Source organism: Protopterus annectens, chromosome 8.part0 (assembly GCF_019279795.1).
Source record: "Protopterus annectens isolate FY-2018-M chromosome 8.part0, PAN1.0, whole genome shotgun sequence".
NCBI lineage: Eukaryota > Metazoa > Chordata > Ceratodontiformes > Protopteridae > Protopterus > Protopterus annectens.
Genome location: NC_056741.1, coordinates 697,659,277 through 697,684,349, shown reverse-complemented (window position 1 = coordinate 697,684,349; position 25,073 = coordinate 697,659,277). Strand labels below are relative to the sequence as shown.

At 45.2% G+C, this 25,073-nt stretch overlaps 1 protein-coding gene across 1 annotated transcript in view; it reads left to right on the top strand.

Annotated features, from left to right (window-relative positions):
* KRTCAP2 (keratinocyte associated protein 2) overlaps positions 1-24,486 on the top strand; it is a 290,270-nt gene extending 265,784 nt beyond the window's left edge. Inside the window, exon 5 of the mRNA XM_044080146.1 lies at positions 24,227-24,486. Coding sequence (XP_043936081.1) covers positions 24,227-24,347 — 121 coding nt within the window. The 3' untranslated portion in view covers positions 24,348-24,486. The remainder of the gene's footprint in view (positions 1-24,226) is intronic.
* The last annotated feature ends 587 nt before the right edge of the window (positions 24,487-25,073 follow it).

Sequence of the window (25,073 nt, the reverse complement as noted above, 5' to 3'; positions counted from 1 at the left end):
TTATTTGGATAAAACTAAGACTGTCTGTAAGTGTCGCCAGGTCTTTGTTTCTTTTCATCCCAGGACTTTGGGTTTAGCTGTTTCCAAGCAAACCATCTCCTCCTAGATATCTAAGGGCATTTCCTTTTGTTAAGTTTTTCATGGCAAGTGTCTGTCTACTTCAGTCAGAGCTCATTCCACTAGGGCTGTTGCAGCTTCTGGTGCTTTCTTCAAGGGTTTGGACAGTAATTTTACCCTTGGAGCTGCTACTTGGTCCTCAGTGCATATCTTTACTAAGCATTATAAATTGGATATGGTTCCTAGGCACAGAGCAGTTTTTGCTAGGACCATCCTGCATGGGTTTGTTGAGGGCTCTTCCAGCCTTCCACCTCACACTACTTTTCTTGATCTTTTGTACTCTCCCTAAGGTGAAGAATGCTGCAACAATGATATAGAAGGATATAGAACAGTTTTATAAAGTCTTACCATAGCAGTTTCTTCACTGTTGAAGTATTCAGTCCCTCCATCCATCCCCCCTTTTCCTTTTGGGTTTTGATTTTGGTTACTCTCCTGGCTGAGAGTCTCCTCTTTCCATCTGCATTTTCTCCTTTTCGGATGTGTATAGCCTCCTTTTGTCCTGTTGAGACTGATATTCTTCATGTTTCACTGTTGCAGTCATCACATTTGGGTTATCCTTGCCAGGGTAGCCCTCGGCCGACCCGAATACAAGAGGCTTAGTATTTCTGCGTCGGTTGCTGTCACTTGAGGACTGACCTCAGGTTGTCAGTAGTATAAAGTAAGGCAGCTGATGCCATTACATCAGTCTTTCTTGCAGCGGAGCCCAAAGCAGAAGCAGTTCGCATGAGTGCCGGTCGGCCACTACCTGAGTTTCTTCTACCGAATTGAAATTGAAGTCTTCTAAAGCTAAGTACCCCGTTGGGGATCCTTTTTTCTTGCACTAACCGATGTCAGAAAAAGTTAATAATTGTCTCGCCTGTAGAAAGCAAATACCACACCAAGGCTTTCATTCTTACTGCGTCACTTGTTTAGGTCCGGACCACGACATCCCCCATTGTCCCTTCTGTGCTTTGTTTAACAACATAATTATCTGCCGTTGGGCCCTTATTGTAGCTAGATATTTTTGCTTACAGTCCTCAAATTCCGATATGGCTTCGGTAAGCCATCCGACAGCAGATCTTCCGAAAAAATGTAAAGATAAAGACAGAGACAGACCACATAGGTCCAAACCTACCGACGACATTTCCATTAAGCTAATCATCAGTTCTGCAGTCCCCAGTGAGGTGCTTTCACATCCCCTGATGCTAGCTTCTGTGGATTCACAGGTCGCTACTGAGACCCTTTCAGAGTACAGTATGCCACAAAACTCGTCTTCGAATAAGGATCCTGCGGTTGTCTGTGCCTCGGATGGGTCCAGAGCCGCTGAGCAGGCACCATCTTCTGAGGAAGTACTTTGCACTACCGATTCTCAATACAAACCGACGACTTCTTTCACATCTACCGTTCTTTCGAAAACTCCCAAGTTTCTAAGGCCCAGGGTACGAACCACACCCAAGAAACTGACAACCCAATCTCAAGCACCTGCTTCCTTGCCTCAGTCTCAAATGCTTGAAATGGTGGAAGACCTTATCATGCTGATCAGGGGAAGCCACGCTACCCCTTCCAAAAGAAAGAGATCTGTCCCCAGTAATTTTGTCTGAACAGGAATCTGATGATTCTTATGCAACCCCTCTCTGCTTTTGAGGATTCTGATGCAGAGGATTCCATTCCTTCAGCTTCTCCACCCGAGGACTTTTCCTTTGGGGAAAACCTTCATTATCTTAAGGGAGCATTTCCAATGGGAATGTTAGGACTACCCTCAGTCTAAAAATTTGACTCAGGGAATTCTTAGATCTTCCACAGCACATACCCCTGGGCATTTCCCCAGTCCTGGATGTTCCTGATGATGTTTTCCTGGAATCCAGTTTGACTCCCGACACCCTCCCTCCTGCACCCAGAAAACCTGACCAGTATTACAGAGTCCCTGACTCACACAAATTTCTTTTCAAAAGTCCTACTGCTGACCCTGAGGTAATTTCTCAAGGGCCTAAAGGAATTAAAGCAACCTCTGCTAAGAATCCCACACCTTCAGATAGGGATTCCCAAGCACTAGACAGATGGGGTAAAAAAGTATACATCTCTGCTACTCTTGCTGTCAGAGCACTAAATTGCCAGTTCCATATGCTAAATTTCAGCAACATACCATGGAACTCCTCAAACAAAGTGTCTTCCTTTCCTGCTTGCGCAGAATCCAAAGAGTTACAAGAGTTAATGCAATCTGCAAGTCAGATAACTAAGCAGATGTTACACTGTGGTTTTTGATGCCCTAGAAGCTTCTTGCAGGGCAGCAGTCACCGGTTCTGTCCTTAGAAGGCTTGCATGGCTTAAGGAGCAGCCCTTGCCAGACCAGCTTAAATCTAAATTATTGGATGCACCCTTGCACAAAGGCAACATATTTGGCAGTAAGGCAGAGGAGTTCTTAAAAAATATGGAAGAAAAAGCTAAATCTATGCAGACAGTTAAGAATTTCTTACAGGTCCAGCCACCCAGGTTCAGCAGGCATTGCCCCTCCAAGCACTGGTCCTTTCCTGCTCCCTCCAGGTCAGTTCAGCCCAGACCCCAGGGAAGCAGACCCCCTAGACATCAGCCACAGAGAATGCAGAGATCAAAACAGTGGAATTCCTCCACTTCAAAACCAGGAAGTTCTAAGACATCCCCTCATGGTAAGAACTCACAATGACTCTCCTCCACCACCCCCACCCTCTGACCACCTTCACTTACCCCTAGGAGGAAAACTCTCCTTTCATGCAAGCACCTGGGCCAACATTACCAGCGACTGCTGGGTCCTCAACATAGTGTCCCAAGGATACAGATTTTCTTTCCACACTCTTCCAACCCCAAAAGGGTTCCCAGATCTACCTCCAAACCAGTGGGCAGAGGTGCAAAAGCAAGTCCTTTCCCTGCTCTCTATGAGGCAATAGAGCATGTTGTGCAGAACAGAAAAGCCAAGCTTTCTACTCCAGACTTTATCTGGTACCCAGAAAAGAGGGCGCCTGGTGCCCCATCCTCAATCTATCCATTCTAAACACCTTCCTGGTGATACCAAAATTCAAAATGCTCACCCTCCAGCAACTGCTACCCATGCTCTCCAAGGATGCTTGGCTAGCCACCCTAGACCTAAAAGAGGCCTACCTCCACATTCTTATCAGGGAATCATGCAGGTAATATCTACATTTCAGGGCATGATCTCTGCACTTTCAGATGTTCTTCGTGTTTCACTGTTGCAGTCATCACATTTGGGTTATCTGCCTGCAGGTAGCCCTCAGTCGGCCTGAATACCAGAGTCTTGGGATTTCTGTGTCAGATGCTGTCGCTTCTTCCATGACGTCAGGTTGTCATGGCTATAAAACATGCAGCCGATGCCATTATATCAGCTTTTCTTGCCATGCAGTGTCCAAAGCAAAAGCAGTTCACAAGTACCAGTCGGCCGCCTCCTGAAATTTTCATTTTTCGCGTTTCAGACCTGAAATCTTCTAAAAGATAAGTACTCCGTTGGAGATCCTTTTTTCTTGCTCTAATCGATGTCAGAAAAAGTTAATAATTGTCTTACCTGTGGAAAGCAAATACCTCACAGAGATTTTCATTCTTAACTGCATCACCTATTTAGGCCCAAACCACGAAGTTCCTCGCTGTCGGTTTTGTGCCTTGTTCAACACCCAAACTATTTGTCAGGATATTTTTGTCACTAAATTCTTTTGCTCTTATTCTCCGTATTCCAAAATGGCTTCGATAAGCCATCAGACTACCGATCTTCTGAAAAAACATAAGGATAAAGACAGAGACAAACCGCATAGGTCCAAAACTGCCGACGAGGCTTCCGTTAAACTAGTCACCAGTCTGTCGGTACTCAGTGAGGTGCTTTTGCAGGCCCTAATACCCGCTTCTACAGATTTGCAGGCCTCTACTGAGACCCATTCGGAGTCTGGTATGCCGCGAGATGCTTCTTCGACTATGGAACCTGCGAATGTCTCAACCTTGGATGGGTCCGGAGCCACTGTGCAGGCACTGGCTTCTGAGGGTGTATTAAGTCCTTCTGATTTTCATATTAAACCAACGACTTAATTTCAAACCAAAAATACCGAATTTCTCAGGCCCAGAGTTTGCACTATGCCTAGGAAACCGATGACCAAAGTGCATTCTCAGGCCCACATGCCTCAGAAACAAATGCTTAGAATGGCTGAAGATCTTATAACTTTAATTAGGGAAAGCCAGTCTTCCCCCTCAAAAAGACCAAGAACTGATTTTCCTTCTGATTCTTCAGATCATGAGTCTGTTGACTCTGATCCTTCTGATTACCAGTACATACTCTTATCTACCTATGAGGATTCTGATGCAGGGGATTCCATTCCCTCTGCTTGCCCACCAGAAGATTTTTTTTTTGGTGAAACCCTACATACCCTTAGAGAGCATTTCCGCTGAGAGTGCCAGGACTACCCACAGTCCAAAAAGAGACTCAGGGAATTTTTTAACTTGACACAGCACAGGCCTCTTGCTATCCCTCCTGATGTCCTTCAAGGATGCATTTGCAGTCCTTACATATGGGGTTGTCCTGCCTCAGGCAGCCCTTCAGTCGGCCGGATTCCAAAGTCTGGGTCCGGCGTCGGCCGCGTGATGTCGCCTTTCCCGACATCGAGCCTGGGGTATAAAAGCGTCAGCCGACGCCATCTTCTTCAGTCTTTCTTGCCGCACGGTGCCCGAAGCAGAAGCAGTTCGCAAGTGCGGGTCGGCCAGCTCCTGTGATTTCAGCTACCGAAGTCTTCAAAAAAGCTAAGTACCCCGTTGGGGACTCTTTCTTGCCTCAGCCGATGTCAGATCAAACGGTTAAAGTTAATAATTGTTTATCTTGTGGGAAACAAATACCTCATAAGGATTTCCACTCTTACTGCTTACCCTGCCTAGGCCCAGACCACGACGACCACGCACGCGCCTGTTCAGCCTGTGCTTCCTTCAATAAACGCACTCTTAGGCGTTGGGCAGAGTTTGCAGAGGAATTTTTTGGGGAAAATTTCAGTTATATCATGCTGTCGGAGCTTCCGACAGCCCATTTACCCAAAAACCGTAAGGATAAGGACCGACACACGCGGTCCGCGGTTTTGGCCGACTCCATGCCTAGGCCTACTGCGACTGTTTCGGTCTCTACTGAAGCCGAATCTCTACCGCTTCCGACCGACGACACCGCACAGCCGGTAACTTCGGTACCAGAGGCCATCACTGAGTCAGTCATAGAATTTCCGTCTGAAACCGGTGCTCAGGAAATATCCGACACCATTTCTGTTGATAAAACTACTCCAGCACGTGGGGCGGCCAGGCCTCCTGTATCCATGTCCATTAAGGCCTTTACACGGGCTAAAGCTGCTAAACAGCCAAAACCTCTCCCTCCCAAGGCTATACCTCAGGGATCCACTACCGGTTCACAAATTTTAAGTTTGGCTGAAGACCTTATTTCCTTAATCAGGGGCTCTCAACCACATCCAGACAGGGGCTCTCAACCACCTACAAGCAAAAGGCCCAGGGTTGAGCAGACAGATCCCCAGTCTTCTGATAAGGCCTCAGATAACTCTGCCCTTTCAGACTACCAGGAGGAGGCCCTTCCAGCCTACGAGGATTCTGATGCAGAGGAATCTATTCCCTCAGCCTCCCCCCCGAAGTGTTTTCCTTTGCGGAGACCCTACACTCCATGAGAGAGCATTTCAAATGGCAAGGCCAGGAATTCTCTGATTCCAGGAAGAGGTTAAGGACTTTTTTACATTTACCTCAGCATAGACCTTTGGCTATTCCTCCTGTTTTAAATGTTATAGAAGATGTGTACTCTGAGTCTAGTATTTCCTGACTCCTTCCTCCGGCTCCTGTCAAACCTGACAGGTACTACAGGGTCCCGGACTCACATCTATACCTTTACAAGGGCCACTCTGCTGACCCAAAACTATTTCCCAGGGCCCTAAAGGTTACAACCACCACTGCCAAGAATCCACTTCCTTCTGAAAGGGAATCCAGGGCTTTAGAGATGGGGTAAAAGTGTATACCTCTTCCACACTTTCTATGAGAGCATTAAATTGTCAATTCCACATGATACAGTATCAAGAGTATCTGTTAGATGAATTGCATAAAAAAATAACCTCGCCTGAACCCCTAGACATAAAGCTTCAGGATCTGGTGCATAACTCTCAGCAGGTTAGCAACCATTTCTTACAGTGTGGTTATGATGCATTGGAAACTTCATGTAGGTCAGCAATGACAGGTGCAGTCATACGTAGATATGCTTGGCTGAAGGAACAAACACTGCCAGATCATGTTAAAGCAAAGCTTCTGGATGCACCACTGGAAAAACAAAAGTTATTTGGTTCCACGGCTCAAGAGGTCTTAAAGAAATTTGAGGAAAAGGCTAAATCAGTACAAACAGTCAAAGATTTTCTCCAGGTCCAACCACCAAGATTCAGCAGAAATTGGCCTTCTAAGAATTGGTCCTTTCCAGACACAGACAGATTTCAAAGAGGCAAAAACAGGCGTGCCAGAGGTAGGGGGCAAGCTCGAGGCTCCTACAGAGGACGTCAATGGCAGCCTCCTAACCAGAGAGGTAGTGCAGGACCAAGGACAAACTCAATGACTTGACTTTGACTCTGCCAACCAGGGCTCAATTGGAAGCACCTTTGGGCGGAAAGCTATCTTTATTCTCAGAAAATTGGCACAGTATTACAAAGGACAAATGGATACTGCAAATAATAGACAAAGGATACAGATTCCATTTTCATACATTACCAAATAGACAAGGCATGCCAAACCTGCCACTAAATCAAAGGGCAGAGGCTTTCAAGCAAATTTCCAAACTACTACAAATGAAGGCAATAGAGAAGGTTCCTTGCACAGAACAAGGCCAAGGTTTTTATTCCAGACTATTCCTTCTTCCAAGAAAAGAAAAGCAATGGAGGCCTATTCTGGACTTGTCCGCACTGAATACTTATCTCATCGTGCCAAAATTCAAAATGCTGACCTTACAGCAACTCCTTCCCATGCTGGGCAAGGGGTCCTGGCTGGTAACTCTAGACCTCAAGGAGGCATACCTGCATGTTCCTATCAGACAAAGTTGCAGAAGACACCTCAGATTTCTTGGAGGTTCAGAGCATTATCAATTCTCAGCATTGCCCTTTGGCTTATCTACTGCGCCCAGAGTATTCACAAAATGCCTGGCATCAGTAATTGCACATTGCAGACTTCAGGGGATTCAAATATACCCATACCTGGACGACTGCCTTATACAAGCGGACAGCCAACAAACATTGGTAAAACACTTGGACTATGCCATCCGCCTACTACAGGCCTTGGGATACACAGTCAACATTCAGAAATCAAGACTTGTTCCATCCCAGCGAATAATTTTTCTGGGTGCAAAGCTGGATACAAACACCCAAATGGCTTTTCTCACAGAAGAAAAACAAGAACAATTACCAGATTATTTCAGAAATCTGGCAACACAAACCCAGCTGACTGCAAGGAAAATCCTGCAGGCCCTGGGTTTCATGGCATCTTGCATTCTTCTGATTCCACAAGCAAGGCTGCATATGAGGAAACTACAATGGTACCTAAGGAGTCTATGGTCTCAACACAGTCACAGCCTAGAAACTTTGATCCCCTCATTCCATGCCTTCAAAAGGAATTTATGTGGTGGGCACAAGCAAGCCAGTCAAACATGGGCCTGCCTTTCAGCAAGCCACATATCAGCCAAACCATTACAACGGACGCCTCAGACCATGGATGGGGAGCACACATGAAGGACAGATGTATTCAAGGGCAATGGACACAAAAGGAATTGCGCCTGCACATCAACCAAAAGGAAATGCTGGCAGTGATACATTCAATAGAGGCCTTCGAACATTTCCTGCATCAAGGTCACCTGTTAATAAAGACAAACAATACCACAGTTATGTGGTACATAAACAAGCAAGGAGGTACCCATTCCTACCCTCTTTGCAGGCTGGCAATGAATCTTTGGGATCTTTCCCTAAAACTCAATATAGAGCTGCATTCCCAGTTCGTACCAGGAAAGGACAATATACTGGCAGACAGCCTAAGCAGAAACACCATGAATCCACACGAATGGATGTTGCATCCAGACATTTTTCTTCAGATAGCACAATCATGGGGAAGGCCGGACATAGATCTATTTGCCTCCCCCCACAACCTCAACTGAAGAAATTCTGCACAAGGACATACCATCCTCAAGCATGGAAAGTGGACGCCCTCTCCTTCAGCTGGAATGCTCTAACAGTATATGCTTTCCCACCTCTTCGTTAATGACCAAGGTCTTACTGAAGATCAGGACAGAGCAACCAAAAGTGATTCTGATAGCTCCGGACTGGCCAAGACAACACTGGTACCCACTGTTAAAGAGCATGTCACGCACGAAACCGTGGCCTCTACCACAATGGCCACTTCTTCTGACACAGCACAATTACAAAACTCTGCACTCCAGCCTAAAAACCTTGCAGCTGACAGCCTGGAAAATACCTTGACTCCCTGCCAGGATAAACTATCTAAGAGGGAAAAGGATATCATCATGGAAGCTCGGCGGCCTTCCACAAGAAAGGCATATTCAGCAAAATGGAAAAGATTTCGAACCTGGAGCACCGCAAAGGGTCAGGATCCGACAGTGATGAGCATTCCACATATCCTTGAATACTTGGCTGAAATGCTCCATAATGGCCTTTCTTATTCATCCATAAAAATTCATGCTTCAGCAGAGTACAACACTTATCCACCTGTATTTTCTCATCCTCTGCTAAGGCAGTTTCTAAGAGGGATAAAAAACATCAACCCTCCAAGGAAACCACCAGTGCCTTCATGGGACCTTAACTTCATGTTGGAAAAATTAACTCTACCTCCCTTTGAACCAGCAGCATCTTCAGAATTACAATTCCTGTCCAGGAAGACTGCCTTCCTTCTGGCCATAACCTCAGCAAGAAGAGTATCTGAGTTACAGGCCCTCATGGCAGTTCAACCATTTCTAATTTTCCATCAGGACAGAGTCTCTTTGAGAACCAATCCTTCATTCATGCCAAAGGTGGTATCCAGGGTCTCACTGAACCAAGCTATCCACCTGCCTACTTTCTTTCCAAATCCACAAAATAAAGGAGAGAAACGTCTGCATACCCTGGACATTCACAGACAGTTACGCTACTACTTGGACAGAACTAAGACTTACAGAAAAACTGACCAACTGTTTGTAGCATATGCTGCTGGTGTACAAGGAAAAGCAATTTCCAAACAAACAATTTCAAAATGGATAGGAAATTGCATTTGATTCTGTTACTCTTTTCATGGAAAAGCTGTGCCAGCTAACATCAGACCTCATTCCAACAGAGCAACAGCCACCTCCACAGCCTTCTTAAGAGGGGTGGCTACAAAGGACATTTTAGAAGCTGCTACATGGAGCTCTGTGCATACATTTTCCAAGCATTACAACTTGCCTTTATATTCCAGATCCAGAGCAGGCTTTGCTACTGCAGTCCTGCAGGGCATGTTAGGTACACCATCTTTTTCTTAGGTCCTACCACCCCCAGCTTGGCTATGGTGTTCTACCCATATGTAAGGACTGCAGATGCCTCCTTGAAGGACATAGTACAGTTTTGTACCTACCATAAATGTAGATGTCCGATAGGTATGCATCTGCAGTCAGGTTTTCTCCTCCTACCCCTCTGTGGTATTCTTTGGGTTCCTATCCCTCATTTTAGCTAGCTGGGGTTATCTTTTATGGTGTATTTGTTTTTTTATTGCTGTGCATGTTTGGAATTTATTCATTTCTCCAAAATTTAGCCTTCTTTAGAGGGCACCTGGCGTCTGGGGCAAGAAAAACTGAGGAAGATGGCGTCGGCTGACGCTTTTATACCCCAGGCGCTCTGGACGCCGGGAAAAGGCGACATCAGCCGGACCCAGACTTTGGAATCCGGCCGACCGAAGGGCTGCCTGAGGCAGGACAACCCCATATGTAAGGACTGCAGATGCATACCTATCGGACATCTACATTTATGGTAGGTACAAAACTGTACTTTCTGGAAATTGTAGTTGATGTCTTTTTGGAATCCAGCCTTACCCCTGATACTTTGCCTCCAGCTCCCAGGAAACCTGACAAGTATTACAGAGTACCTGACACCCACAAATTCCTCTTTACGAATCCTACTGCAGATCCAGAGATCTAAAGGCATTAAGGCTACAACAGCCAAACACCCTACCCCTTCGGACAGGGACTCTGGGGCTTTAAATAGATGGAGGTAAGAATCTATACACCTCTGCTACCCTTGCCATCAGGGCTTTAAATTGCCAGTTTCATATGTTAAAGTATCAGCAGCATATTATGGAGCTAATTAAACAGAAAATAATGTTGATTCCTGATAGTGCAGAACATAAAGATTTACAAGTGTTAATGCATTCTGCTAACCAAGTTGGAAAACAATTTGCAATGTGGTTTTGATGCCTTAGAAGAATCTTGCAGTGCTGCTGTCACTGATTCTGTTCTTAGAAGGCATGCTTGGCTTGAGGAACAAATCTTGCCAGACCATGTCAAAGCAAAATTACTAGATGCACCATTAAACCAACAACGCCTGTTTGACAATAAAGCAGAAGTCGTCCTCAAAAAGATGGGGGGAAAAAGCTAAATCTATGCAGACTGTTAAAGATTTCCTACAGGTACAGCCACCTAGATTCAGTAGGCAATAGCCTTCTAAAAACTGGTCCTTTCCAGTCCCTCCCAGACCTTCTCAGTCCAAGCCCAGGAGCAGCAGACCACCAAGATTACAGTCTCAGGGTATGCACAGATCTAAGCAATGGAGTGCTTACACCTCTAAAACAGGGAGTAGTAAGCCACCTTCCTATGGTAAAATCTCACAATGACTTATCCTTAACTCTTCCAAGCCTTGCCCAAATACTTGCACCCTTAGGAGAAAAACTCGCCCTGCAAGCAAAAAAACTGGGAGTACATCACGCAGGACAGATGGGTCTTGAACATTGTATCCCAGGGATTCAGATTCTACTTCCACTCATTGCCAACTCCAAGCAGATGGCCAGACCTCCTCCCAAACCAGTGGGCAGAGGCCCAAAAGCAAGTACTTTCTCTTCTCCATATCAAGGCTGTTCAACCTGTCCCAGCAGAGCAAAGGGGGCAAGTTTTTTATTCCAGACTGTTTCTGGTACCCAGAAAAGAAAACATTTGGCGCCCTGTCCTTGATCTGTCTATTCTCAACACCTTCCTGGTGGTTCCAAGGTTCAAAATGCTTACTCTCCAACAGCTGCTTCCTATGCTAGCCAAGGACTCCAGGCTAGCCACCTTGGACTTAAAAGAAGCTTATCTGCACATCTCCATAAGGGAATCTTGCAGGAAATATCTGTGTTTCAGGGCAGGCTCTATGCACTATCAGTTCTCTGCACTTCCCCTTGGCTTATCTACTGCGCCCAGGGTGTTCACAAAATGCCTAGCTCCAGCGTTTGCATATTGCAGGCAGAGAAAAATTAAAATTTACCCATACTTGGACGATTACCTAATTCAGGCGGACAGTCGGGAATTGCTGCTCCAGCACCTGACATTTGTAAAGAAACTTCTAACTTCACTGGGGTACACAATCAATGAAAAAAAATCACATCTGGGACCCAGCCAACGGATTGTATTCCTGGGAGCAAGCTTGAACACAACTTCCCAGATGGCATTCCTCACTCCAGAAAAACAAATTTATTTGACAAGCTGCTTCAATCTACTGGCCACCAAACCCAGCTATTTGCAAGATAAATACTGCAAGCCCTAGGTTTCATGGCCTCTCACATTCTACTAATTCCATATGCAAGACTGCATGTGAGGAAACTTCAATGGTACTTAAAAAGTTTCTGGTGTCAACATTCTTAGGACCTGGAAACAATGATTCCTATCATTCCTTGCCTAAGGGCAGAGTTTCTTTCGTGGGCAGAGGCCTGCTACCACAACAAAGGACTCCCTTTCACTCAACCCCCTGCCGCCCAAACCCTAACAACAGACGCATCAGACTATGCATGGGGGGCTCACATGGCAAGACAATGCATTCAAGGCAAATGGAGCTCAAAGCAAATGCACCTGTATATCAGTCATAAAGAAATGTTAGCTGTACAGAATGCTCTGACAGCCTTCAAATGCCTTATTCTTCCAGGCCAGCTATTGATAAAGACAGACAACACCACAGTTATGTGGTACATAAACAAGCAGGGGGGAACCCATTCCTACCCACTCTGCAGGTTAGCCATGGCTCTGTGGAATGCAGCCTTGAGCAATCAGGTGCACCTGCAAGCTCAATTCCTGCCAGGCAAACAAACTTTTCTGGCAGATGACTTAAGCAGAAATCTAATGGACCCACACGAGTGGAAACTGGAACTCAAATCATTCAAGCTACTGATCCACAGGTGGGGGGGCACCAGAGGTGGACCTCTTTGCTTCCCCTTCAGAACTATCGATTGAGCAAATATTGCACTAGACCACCCCACAGCCAAGCATGGAAACTGGATGTCCTGTCCTTTACATGGAAAAACCTCTCAATCTATGCCTTTCCCCCTCTGCCCCTCTTCTTGAAGGTTCTGCTAAAGATCAAACAGGACAAGCCAAGGACAATTCTGATTGCACCAGACTGGCCATGCCAGCACTGGTACCCACTTTTGCGCAGTCTGACAGTACTGCCACCATGGCACCTGCCTCAGAACCCCCTCCCTGCTGAACCAGTAGGAGGGCCAGATTTTGCATCCTCAGCTACAAACCCTGAACCTAGCAGCCTGGCTCATCCCCTGAACTCATGGCCAGCAACCCTCAGTAAACAGGTGCTGGATGTCATCCTTGAGGCAAGGAGGTCTAGTACTAGAAAATTCTATTCAGAAAAGTGGAAAAGATGCTGTTCTTGGTGCCAGTCTCAAGGAATGGACACAACTGTGCCCAGCTTACCGTATATACTAGATTACTTAACAGAAATTCTGCACAAAGGCCTATCCTTCTCTTCAATTAAGATTCATGCCTCTGCCATCTCGGCTCATTATAATACTGAGCCAGCCCTATTCTCGCATCCTCTGATCAAACAGTCCCTGAGAGGAGCCAAAAATTTAACCCCCCCCCGGAGAGCTCCCACTCCAGCCTGGGACCTTAACTTTGTATTGGAAAAACTCATGCTTCCACCCTGAACCTGCTGCCTCAGCAGAGTTACAATTCCTCTCCTGGAAAACGGCTTTACTTCTAGCCATCACTTCAGCAAGAAGAGTGTCTGAATTCCAGGCCCTTATTGGCCGTGAAACCCTTCATTTTCTTCCATGCGGACAGGGTTTCCCTCAGGACTAACCCATCATTTATGCCCAAGGTGGTGTCTAGTGTGGCTTTAAACCAATCCATTCATTTGCCAACCTTTTTCCCTAATCCTCAGAATAAAGGGGACAGGATCCTGCACTCCGTGGACGTGCACAGGGAGCTTAGGTTCTATCTGGACAGGACTAAACCTTTCAGAACATCTGACCAGCTGCTAGGCAGCTTTGCTACAGGGACAGAGGGCAAGGCCATTTCAAAGAAAACCATTTCTAAATGGATAGCACACTGCATCCATTTCTGCTACAAACACCATGGGAAACCTACCCCTCAGGGTATCAGAAAACATTCCACTAGGGCTATATCCACCTCTCCAGCATTTCTCAGGGGAGTCCCTACCAGGGACATCCTGGAAGCTGCAACCTGGAGCTCTGTACACACCTTCACCAAGCATTACCACTTACCTATCTTTTCTAAATCCAGAGCTAGATTTGCCACAGCAGTCTTACAGGGCCTGCTTGCCAGCCCTAATGCTTCTTGACTGCCTCCATCCATCCTTAGCTTTGGGAATTAACCCAAATTTGATGACTGCAACAGTGAAACATGAAAAACATAGTACAGTTGTGTACACTTACCATAACTGTAGATGTTCGAGTGTATTCACTGTTGCAGTCCTGGTTACCCTCCCTCCAGCCCCCTGACTTTTCTATACTTCTGCCTATTCTTTTTTGTTTGGCCATATCTTATAACTTTGATATTTACTTTCTACTGGGGATGTTCCACACCATGTAATTGCTTCCTATTGTGGGGGCTCTTGACAACTGGGACAAGAAAAACTGATGTAATGGCATCGGCTGCATGTTTTATACCCATGACGACCTGGCGTCTTGGAAGAAGCGACAGCATCTGACGCAGAAATCCCAAGACTCTGGTATTCAGGCCGACTGAGGGCTACCTGCAGGCAGATAACCCAAATGTGATGTGAATACAGTCGAACATCTACATTTATGGTAAGTGTACACAACTGTACTTTCTCTGCACTTCCCTTTGGCTTATCTACTGCTCCCAGAGTTTTCACAAAATGACTGTCCCCGCCATTGCCTTTTGCAGACAAAGGAATATTCAAATTTACCCATATTTAGATGACTGCCTAATTCAGGTAGACAGTCAGGAAAAGCTGCTCAAGCAACTAGCCTTTGTAAAGTCCCCACTGACCTCCCTATGGTACACTATCAACGAAAAGAAATCCAAACTAGTACCCACCTAAAGGATTATATTCCTGGGAGCAAGCCTAGACACAGCATCCCTGATGGCATTCCTTACACAAAGCAAACTTACCTGAAAACCTACTTATCTCAACTAGCCACCAGGCACCAGTTATCTGCAATGATAATCCTGCAAGCTCTGGGGTTCATGGCATCTTGCATTCTACTCATTCCATTTGACAGACTGCATATGAGAAAACTTCAGTGGTGCCTAAAAAGCCTTTGGTGTCAACACTCTCAAGACCTGGAAACTCTTATACCAATGATACCTTGCCTCAGGAAAGATTTTCTTTGGTGGGCAGCAGCATGCTCCCACAACAAGGGACTACATTTCTCACCACCACCCCCCGCCGCCCAGACCCTCACCACAGACACATCAGAGTATGCCTGGGGTGCACACCTGGACAACAGGTGCATAATAGGGCCAATGGAGCCCACAGCAAATCCACCTGCACATCAACCAAAAAGAGATGTTAGCTGTCCAGCACACATAGACAGCTTTCAGGCCCCTTCTCTCCCCAGGGGCTCTCCTGATCAAAACAGGCAACACCACTGTGATGTGGTATATCAACAAGCAGGGAGGGACTCACTCCTACCCTCTATGCAGGCTGGTCATGACACTTTGGCACACAGCCTCTGCCATGCAACTCCTCCTGTTAGCACAATTCCTGCCAGGTTCTCTAAACTCTCTGGCAGACCACTTAAACAGAAATCTTCTGAACCCACACGAGTGGCAGCTAGACAAAAGAACCTTCACCCTAATAACTCAGAAATGGGGCACTGTGAAGGTCAACCTCTTTGCCTCTAACACCAACCATCAGCTCAGCAAGTTCTGTACCAGGGATAATCACTGCATGACTTGGAAAGTGGATGCCCTGTCCTTCCCCTGGATCAGTCTATCGGTCTGTGCCTTTCTTCAACTACCTCTCATCTCCAGGATACTGCTCAAAATAAGGAAGGAAAAACCAAGGACAATTATTATTGCTCCAGACTGGCCTCACCAGCACTGGTACCCACTGCTGTGCAGCCTGTCCCCACTGCCACCATGGCATCTCACTCAGACCCCAACCCTCCTGACCCAGAGGGAATGAGAATTTATACATCCCCAATTGCAGACCCTCAGTTTGGCAGCTTGGCTTATTCCCTGACCACTATCTGCCAACCTCATTAAACAGGTTCTAGATATTATATGTGAGGCCAGACGCCCTAGTACTAGAAAGTCTTATGCTGACAAATGGAAAAGGTTCTGCACCTGGATTCAGGCTAAGGGAGCCGATAAGCCACATCCCTCCCTACCTGTCATCCTGGATTACCTAGCTGACCTGCTACACAGTGGTCTCTCTTTTTCCTCTATTAAAATTCATGCCTCTGCTGTCTCTGCTCATTTCCCCACTGAGCAGCCCCTTTTCTCATACCCTCTGATCAAACAATTCCTAAGAGGGGCTAGCAACCTGAGGCTACCCAGAAGAGCACCTACCCCAGTGTGGAACCTTAACGTTGTGTTGGAAAAGCTCACCCTGCCCCTCTTCGAACCAGCATCTTCAGTAGAGTTAAAATTTCACTCCTGGAAGTCAGCATTTCTTCTGGCCATCACTTCAGCCAGAAGAGTCTCCGAGCTACAAGCACTCATGGCTGTGGAGCCCTTCATCATCTTCCATGCTGAAAGGGTTTCCCTCAGGACTAACCCATCCTTCATGCCCAAAGTGGTGTCCAGTGTGGCTCTCAACCAGTCCATTCATTTGCCCACCTTTTTCCCTAACCCACAAAACAAGGGGGAAAGGATCCTGCACTCTCTAGATGTGCACAGACAGCTCTGATTCTGTCTAGGCAAGACTAAATCATTCAGAAAGTCTGATCAATTGCTGGTTAGCTTTGCTGCAGAGACAGAGGGCAAAGCCATTTCCAAACAAACAATTTCCAAATGGATAGCACACTGCATCCATTTCTGTTACAAGCAACATGGAAAGCCTCCCCCTAAGGGGGGGTCAGGACTCACTCCACCAGAGCAGCCTCCACCTCTGCAGCTTTCCTCAGAGGAGTCCCCACCAGGGACATCCTGGAGGCTGCCACCTGGACATCTGTTCACACTTTCACCAAACATTACCACCTGCCTATCTTCTCCAAATCCAGGGCAAGCTTTGCCACTGCAGTCTTACAGGGCATCCTAGCCAGCCCCTAGTCTCCTTGACTGCCTCCACCCTTTTCCTCAGCTTTGGAAATCAACCCAAATGTGATAACTGCAGCAGCGAAACACGAAGAACATAGTACAGTTGTGTACACTTATCATAAATGTAGGTGTTCGAGTGTATTCACTGTTGCAGTCCTAGTTTCCCTCCCTCCATCCCCTTCTTCTTTCTCTCTTTCCTTAGAAGGGACATTTTGGTATTTACTTTCTACTGGTGTGGTTCTTCCACCATAACCTGGCTCCCACTTGGGGGCTTCTGACAGTTAGTGGAGGAGAAACAGATGTAATGGGATTGGCTGCCTTACTTTATATAACTGACGATCTGATGCCAGTCCTGAAGAGACAGCAACCGATGCAGAAATACTAAGCCTCTGGTATTTGGGCTGACTGAAGGCTACCCTGGCAGGAATACCCCAAATGTGATCACTGCAACAGTGAATACACTCGAACATCTACATTTATGGTAAGTGTACACAACTGTACTTTCTCTACTGGGGCAATTCAGTTCTTGGTACCTGCATCCTTACATTGCCTTTATGCACTATGTCCAGAGAGGGGAGCATACATGTGGTGTAAGGCGCATACAAAATCTAAAGGCTTATAGGTTCATAGGTTAGAACTAGGCTAACTGCCCTTGTGAACCATTTCAAGCCTAGCCAGTTACCCCATGTGAGAATCAAACCCTGCACCTTGTGTCTGTAAGGTAAACACTTTAACCATTATGCCATCCTCCCACCCCAAAGAAACAGCCTTTGCAGGGCTTGAAGCTAGGACCCTGTACACTATAGTCACAGTAATTGACCACTGGCTGGACATTCGGCTATCCTTGGCAGAAGATCCCTGAGGTGAAAATACTGCAACAGTGAAGAGAAGACATCTACTGTTATGGTTAAGATTTCACACAACTGTATATTTTGACCTTTTTCAAAACACTTCTTTTGTTGGCTGTACGTAAACAACACTGTTAATAAAACATATGCACACAAGCAAATGCATCTGCACCTAATCATTCTCTGACCTCTCTATTGCTCTGTTTTGGAGGAAGGTTCCTATTTCCAGGCCTAATGTATTCATGCACAGAATGCTCCTAGTTTTGAAGTTATGTCCCGATTTTCAGGCCTAACTTGTTCCATCACACAGTTTTCTGTATCCCCTCATCACAAGTGATTTTTAAAGCTGTCTAGTAAACAGAAAACCACACTACATGACCAACATGCTAGTGGCCACAGTAACTTAATAAAAAAGCCATACGTCTTAACATTTCTCTTTTTCTGAAGTAAAAGTAAATTACCTTGTGTGGTAGATTTTTATAATACAGTTCATTAAAGTTTACAGATTTTACACAGTATTTTTGATGATGTGCTTGTGTTTGTCCATCATTTTTGTAGTTCTTTGTTTTTTAAACGTGTTTCTGGTAGTATCCTACATTCCTACTGGAAACGGGAAGAGTTATGTACTGTTTGGTATTCAAATGTTATGTGATTCTTAGCTGGATGTTCCTATTTTGTGTCTTTGTTCCAATTTTCAATGTCTGAAGGTTGAGAGGTATGCTTTTCTGTTACAAATCATTACTTTGTTGCTTTTTCATTTTTTTTTGTAAGTACTACTCTTTTCATGGTTACTGTACTACCTACTATTTAGAAAACCCGTATTCCTTCAGAGAAGAGAGATCCTCACAAACTACTCAAAACCACCTGTCTTCATTTGCATGTCAGAATTTGATGCTGACAGGTACGGATTTTGTGACTGCTGCAGGCTCAGTTTTGCTGAGTTACTTGCAGCTATGAGAAAAGTCCACATGGTGTCAGTATTATTCTTCATTTATTCATCAGACCAACTGTTACAGTCATTCTACAGTGATTTTCTTTTTTTCCCCAATATTTTTATTAGAATTTTCATTTTGAAACTTTAATATCACAATCAGTCATTCTATTGTGATTTTCACCTTGGAGATTAAAGTACATTTTGAAATGCTAGTGTGTGACTGTTTATAAATAATTTTAAATTTCAACTGTGTGAGAAAATAATAGAAAATCTTAATACTCCTATATAATGTTAAAATATACCATGAAAAATGGTGCACAGGCAGTATTTTTTTCTCTTTCCTAGGTTTTCATTTATAGACACTGCAACAGCTTATCCTTCTGTTGTCTCCTCCAGTTTTTTTCAGTCTTTCATTTCCGTTTTAGTCAAGGGCATGCATCTGAATAAGTGAAATTCCATTATCTAACCTGTTGTTTGGGAGGCCGTACCCAAAAAGAGTGTTGTGCTTGAAAAGAAAGTAGTGATGTTCTCCGTGTTTCACTGTCACAGTCATCACACTTGGGTTATCTGCCTGCAAGTAGTACTCAGTCGGCACCAATACCAGAGACTTAGTATTTCTGCATCGGTTGCTGTTGCTGCAGGACTGACGTCAGGTTGTCAGGGTTATAAAAACAGGCAGCCGACGCCATTACATCGGTCTTTCTTGCTGAGGAGCCCAAAGCAGTTTGCACGAGTGCCAGTCGGCCACTGCCTGAGTTTTCGTTTACAAATTGAATCATCCTGAAGTCTTCTAAAGCTAAATACCCTGTTGGGGATCCTTTTTTTTTGCTCTAACCAATGTCAGAAGAAGTTAACAATTGTCTTGCTTGTGGAAAGCAAATACCACACTGAGATTTTCATTCTTACTGAGTCACCTGTTTAGGCCCAGACCACGACATACCTCGCTGTCGGTTTTGTGCCTTGTTCAATGCCCGAACCATTTGTCGTCGGGCTCTTATTGTCGCTAAATATTTTCATTCTCGATCTCCGTATTCCAAAATGTCTTCGGTAAGCCATCCGACTACCGATTTTCCAAAAAAAGTAAGGATAAAGACAGAGACAGACCGTACAGGTCCAAAGCTGCCAACAATGCTTCCGTTAAGCTAGTCACCAGTTCACCAGTACTCAGTGAGGTGCTTTCGCAGCCCCCGATGCCTGCTTCTATGGACTCGCAGGCCTCTACCGAGACCCTTCGGAGTCCAGTATGTTACAAGATTCTTCTTCGACTATGGAACCTGCGGATGTCTCTACCTTGGATGGGTCATGAGCTGCAGAGCAGGCACCAGCTTCTGAGGAAGTTCTACGCACTACTGATGTTCGACGCAAACCGACGACTTCAGTTCTGTCTAAAACTACTGAGTTTCTAAGTCCAAGAGTACTCGCTACGCCTAGAAAACTGACTATTAAAGCGCATGCTCCCTTACCACAACATGAAATGCTTAGAATGGCAGAAGACCTTATTATGCTGATTAGGGAAAGTCAGCCTTCACCTGCTAAGAGAAAAAGAGATCAGTCCCCAGCAGCTTCAACAGACCAAGAGTCCGATGACTGAGGTTTCTGATTATGAAGACATGCCCTTATCTGCTTGTGAGGATTCAGATGCAGAGGAATCCATTCCCTCTGCCTGTCCTCCAGAAGATTTTTCTTTTGGTGAAACCTTACATGCTTTGAGAGCATTTCCATTGGGAATGCCAAGAATATCCTCAGTCCAAAAAGAGACTCAGAATTTCTAGACTTGCCACAACATAGGTCTTTAGCAATACCCCCAGTCCTGGAAGTTGTTGATGATGTCTTTATGGAATCCAGTCTTACTCCTGATACTTTACCCCCTGCCCCTAGGAAACCTGACAGGTACTACATAGTACCTGACTCTCATAAATTCATTTTCAAAAATCCTACTGCTAACACAGAGATCATTTCCCAGGGGCCTAAAGGTATCAAGGCAACTACAGCTAAGAATCCCACCCCTTCGGACAGGGATTCCAGAGCTTTGGACAGATGGGGTAAGAAAGTATATACTTCTGCAACTCTCGCCATTAGGGCCTTGAATTGTCAGTTTCACATGCTGAAATATCAGCAACATATTATGGAACTTATTAAGCAAAAAGTAGCTACCTTTACAGACTGTGCAGAAAATAAAGAATTGCAGGAACTTATGCATTCTGCAAGCCAAGTCAGCAAGCATACATTGCAGTGTGGCTTTGACGCCCTAGAAGCATCTTGCAGGGTAGCAGTCACTGGTTCTGTACTGAGAAGACACGCTTGACTTAAGGAGCAGACCTTGCCAGACAATGTCAAATCAAAGTTATTAGATGCTCCTTTGAACAAGGACAATCTGTTAGGCACCAAAGCAGGAGAGGTTCTTAAAGAAATGGAAGAAAAAGCTAAATCTATGCAGACAGTTAAAGAATTCTTACAAGTGCAGCCTTCTAGATTCAGTAGGCATTGCCCCTCGAAACACTGGTCCTTTCCAGCCCATCCCAAACTAGACCCAGGGGAAACAGACCACCCAGACTACAGTCTCAGGGTATGCAGAGATCTAAGTAATGGTGTGTCCCCACCCCCAAAGCAGGGAGTGCTAAGCCACCTCCCTACAGTAAGACCTCACAATGACTTCTCTACTACACTCCCCACCTCTGCCCAGCCGCTTGCGCCCCTAGGAGGAAAACTTGCCCTTCATGCAAAAAACTGGATGTCCATCACCAAAGACCGATGGGTCCTCAACATTGTATCCCAGGGGTACAAATTCTACTTCCACTCCCTGCCAACCCCAAAAGGGTTACCAAATCTTCTTCCAAACCAGTGGGCAGAGGCACAAAACCAAGTCCTATCCCTGTTCTCTATCAGGGCTATTCAACCGGTTCCGGAGGAACAGATAGGTCAAGGATTCTATTCCAGACTTTTCCTGGTACCCAGAAAAGAGGGCTCTTGTCGCCCTATCCTGGATCTTTCTATCCTCAACTACTTCCTGGTGGTACCAAAATTCAAAATGCTCACCCTGCAACAGCTTCTACCTATGCTAGCCAAGGATGCCTGGTTAGTCACACTAGACTTAAAAGAAGCCTATCTGCACATCCCTATAAGGGAGTCTTGCAGGAAATATCTACGTTTCAGGGCCGGATCTATGCATTATCAGTTCTCTGCACTTCCCTTTGGCTTATCCATTGCTCCCAGAGCATTCACAAAATGCCTGGCTCCAGCCATTGCCTTCTGCAGGCAGAGAAATATTCAAATTTACCCATACTTGGACGACTGCCTGATACAGGCGAACAGTCGGGCATTGCTGTTGCAGCACCTGACATTTGTAAAGAACCTTCTCACATCCCAGCGGTACACCATCAATGAAAAATCAAAACTAGTGCCCAGTCAAAAGATTGTATTCCTGGGAACAAGCTTGGACACAGCATCCCAGATGGCATTCCTCACTTCAGAAATGGAGGACCCTAGAGGTAGTTCTCTTTGCCTCCCCCAGCAACCACCAGCTCAGCACATTCTGCACCAGGAACCCTCACAGCGGGGCCTGGAAAGTGGATGCCCTAGCCTTTCAGTGGATAAATCTCTCAATCTATGCCTTTCCTCCTCTGCCCCTTCTCCCAAGAGTATTACTCAAAGTAAGACAGGACAGACCAAGGACAATTCTGATTGCCCCAGAATGGCCATGCCAGCACTGGTACCCACTCCTGCGCAGCCTGTCACCGGTGCCACCATGGCACCTACAACAGAACCCATCCCTGCTCTCTCAGCAGGAGGGACAGATTTTGCATCCGCAACTGCAAACCCTAAATCTTGCAGCCTGGCTTATTCCTAGAATTCTCCCCCAGCATCCCTAAGCATGCAGGTTCTGGACGTCATTCTTGAAGCCAGAAGACCCAGTACAAGGAAATCCTATGCTGATAAGTGGAAAAGGTACTGGATTCAAGCCAAAGGAGAGGACGCAACACTGCCCTCCCTGCCTCTAATCTTGGATTACTTAGCAGATCTACTCCACAAAGGACTGTCTTTTTCATCCATTAAGATACATGCCTCAGGCAGTTTGGCTCAATACAGCACTGGGCCACCTCTCTTTTAACACCCTCTTATCAAACAATTCCTCAGAGGAGCAAACAACTTAAGGCTGCCAAGGAGAGCACCCACCCCTGCTTGGGACGTTAACTTTGTACTGGAAAAGCTCACACTTCCCCCACTTAGAACCTGCAGCGTCAGCAGAGTTAAAATTTCTCTCATGGAAGACAGCCTTGCTTCTGGCCATCATTTCAGCTAGAATAGTGTCTGAGCTACAAGCACTCATGGCTGTGGAACCCTTCATTATTTTCCATGCTGTCAGGGTTTCACTCAGGACTACTAACCCTTCTTTTATGCCAAAAGCGGTGTCCAGTGTGGCTCTCAACCAATCCATTCATTTGCCAACCTTCTTCTCTAATCCTCAAAACAAAGGGGAAAGGATCCTGCACTCCTTGGACATGCACAGACAGCTTAGAATCTGTCTTGATAGGACTAAGCCTTTCAGAAAATCTGACCAGTTACAAGTCAGCTTTGCAACAGGGGCAGAGGGCAAGGCCTTTTCAAAACAAACAATCTCCAAATGGATAGCACACTCCATCCATTTCTGCTACAATTACCATTGGAAACCAACCCCTCAAGGGGTCAGAACACATTCCACTAGGGCAACATCTGCCTCTACAGCATTTCTCAGGGGAGTCCCAACCAGGGGCATCCTGGAAACTGCTACCTGGAGTTCTGTACACACCTTCGCCAAGCATTATCACCTGCCCATCTTTTCAAAATCCAGGGCAGGTTTTGCAACAGCAGTCCTGCAAGGCATTCTAGCTATCCCTAAGTCTTCTCGACTGCCTCCACCCTTCTTCAGCTTTGGGAATCTACCCAAGTGTGATGACTGCAACAGTGAAACACGAAGAACATAGTACAGTTGTGTACACTTACCATAAATGTAAATGTTCGAGTGTATTCACTGTTGCAGTCCTGGTTTCCCTCCCTCCAGCCCCCAGCTCTCTCTAGCTCTCTCTCTCTCTCCTCTCTATGCCTTCTACTCACCCCTTTCAGGGGTTTTGGTATTGGTATTTATGTTTTACTGGTGGTGTTTTCCCCCACCATAACCTAGCTCCCTATTTGGGGGGCTCCTAAAATTTGGGGCAAGAAAAACTGATGTAATGGTGTCGGCTGCCTATTTGTATACCCCTGATGACCTGACGTCAGTCCTGGAGCGACAGCAACCGACGCAGAAATACTAAGTCTCTGGTATTCGGGCCAACTGAGGGCTACCTGCAGGCAGATAACCCAAGTGTGATGACTGCAACAGTGAATACACTCGAGCATCTACATGTATGGTAAGTGTACACAACTGTACTTTTTGAATAGCATATTAAACACATGCTAAAGAATAAACAAAGTCTTGCATTTGTAATTTCTTGCATGCATTATTCTTGTGTAATTGCAAAGCAAGCCATACTCGTGTTTATTATTTTTTGATAAAATGCCATGTCATTAACAATACCAGTGTGCATGGGTTACATGTTAAAAACAGTGCATCAAGAAGTATGTTAACAGTTTTGGTTTTACTTTGTTTTCCAGCTTTATTTTTTCAATGTTTGCCATTTACTACATCAATAAGATTTCTGCAAGTCTATACCAGAGCACTGCCTCTGTTGCAACACCAGTCAAACCTTCTGGAAAGACAAAGAGAAGAAATTAACTGTGATTATTGCTTATGAAAAGCTGAAGAGGAGACAATTTTTGTTTTTTTTGTTTTTTTTTACAGAAATGTTTACATTCCAAATATTGCAGTTTCACAGCGCCATATGAGATTTATTATTAAAAAAAAAGACACCTGATGCATTGGTTTGTGGGGTTTGCAGATATGTAAGTGCTATGAATGTTGAACTCCATTTTCAATTGCATAATACCGTTGAACGGTTAATGACATAGTGAGTAAGTAGGTCATGTCTGTTCCTTTGTGTTCATATATCCTCATAATGGAACATGTTCATGTGCAAATATGTTTTTTTTTTTTTTTTTTGCACTACATCGCTTTACTGAACTTTAAAATTGGTTTAGTATATGAGTACATTTCCCTTCTCATCCCCTACAAAAGGTAATCAGAAATTGCCAAGTTTAGGTCTTCCTGGTATGCTTTTGTTAGTACATTTCTTTTTTAGGCTTTCTTTTACACCTAGGGCATATGCAGATTAAAAACCTGAGCTGAGGCTAAGCCGTCATTCGGTTGCAATAAAGTGAGTACCAGGCATTTAAGTATTATTAAGTAAGTAATTATTTAAGTAAGCTATTTAAGTTGAATAATGGCTTTCTGGCTGGTAACATCTGATCTGTTTCTGTTCTTACTACTTTCCAAGTAATGCAGTACACTTCATAGAAGAGATGATATTATTCTAGCTTTCCACTTCTTATCTTAATCTGTAAC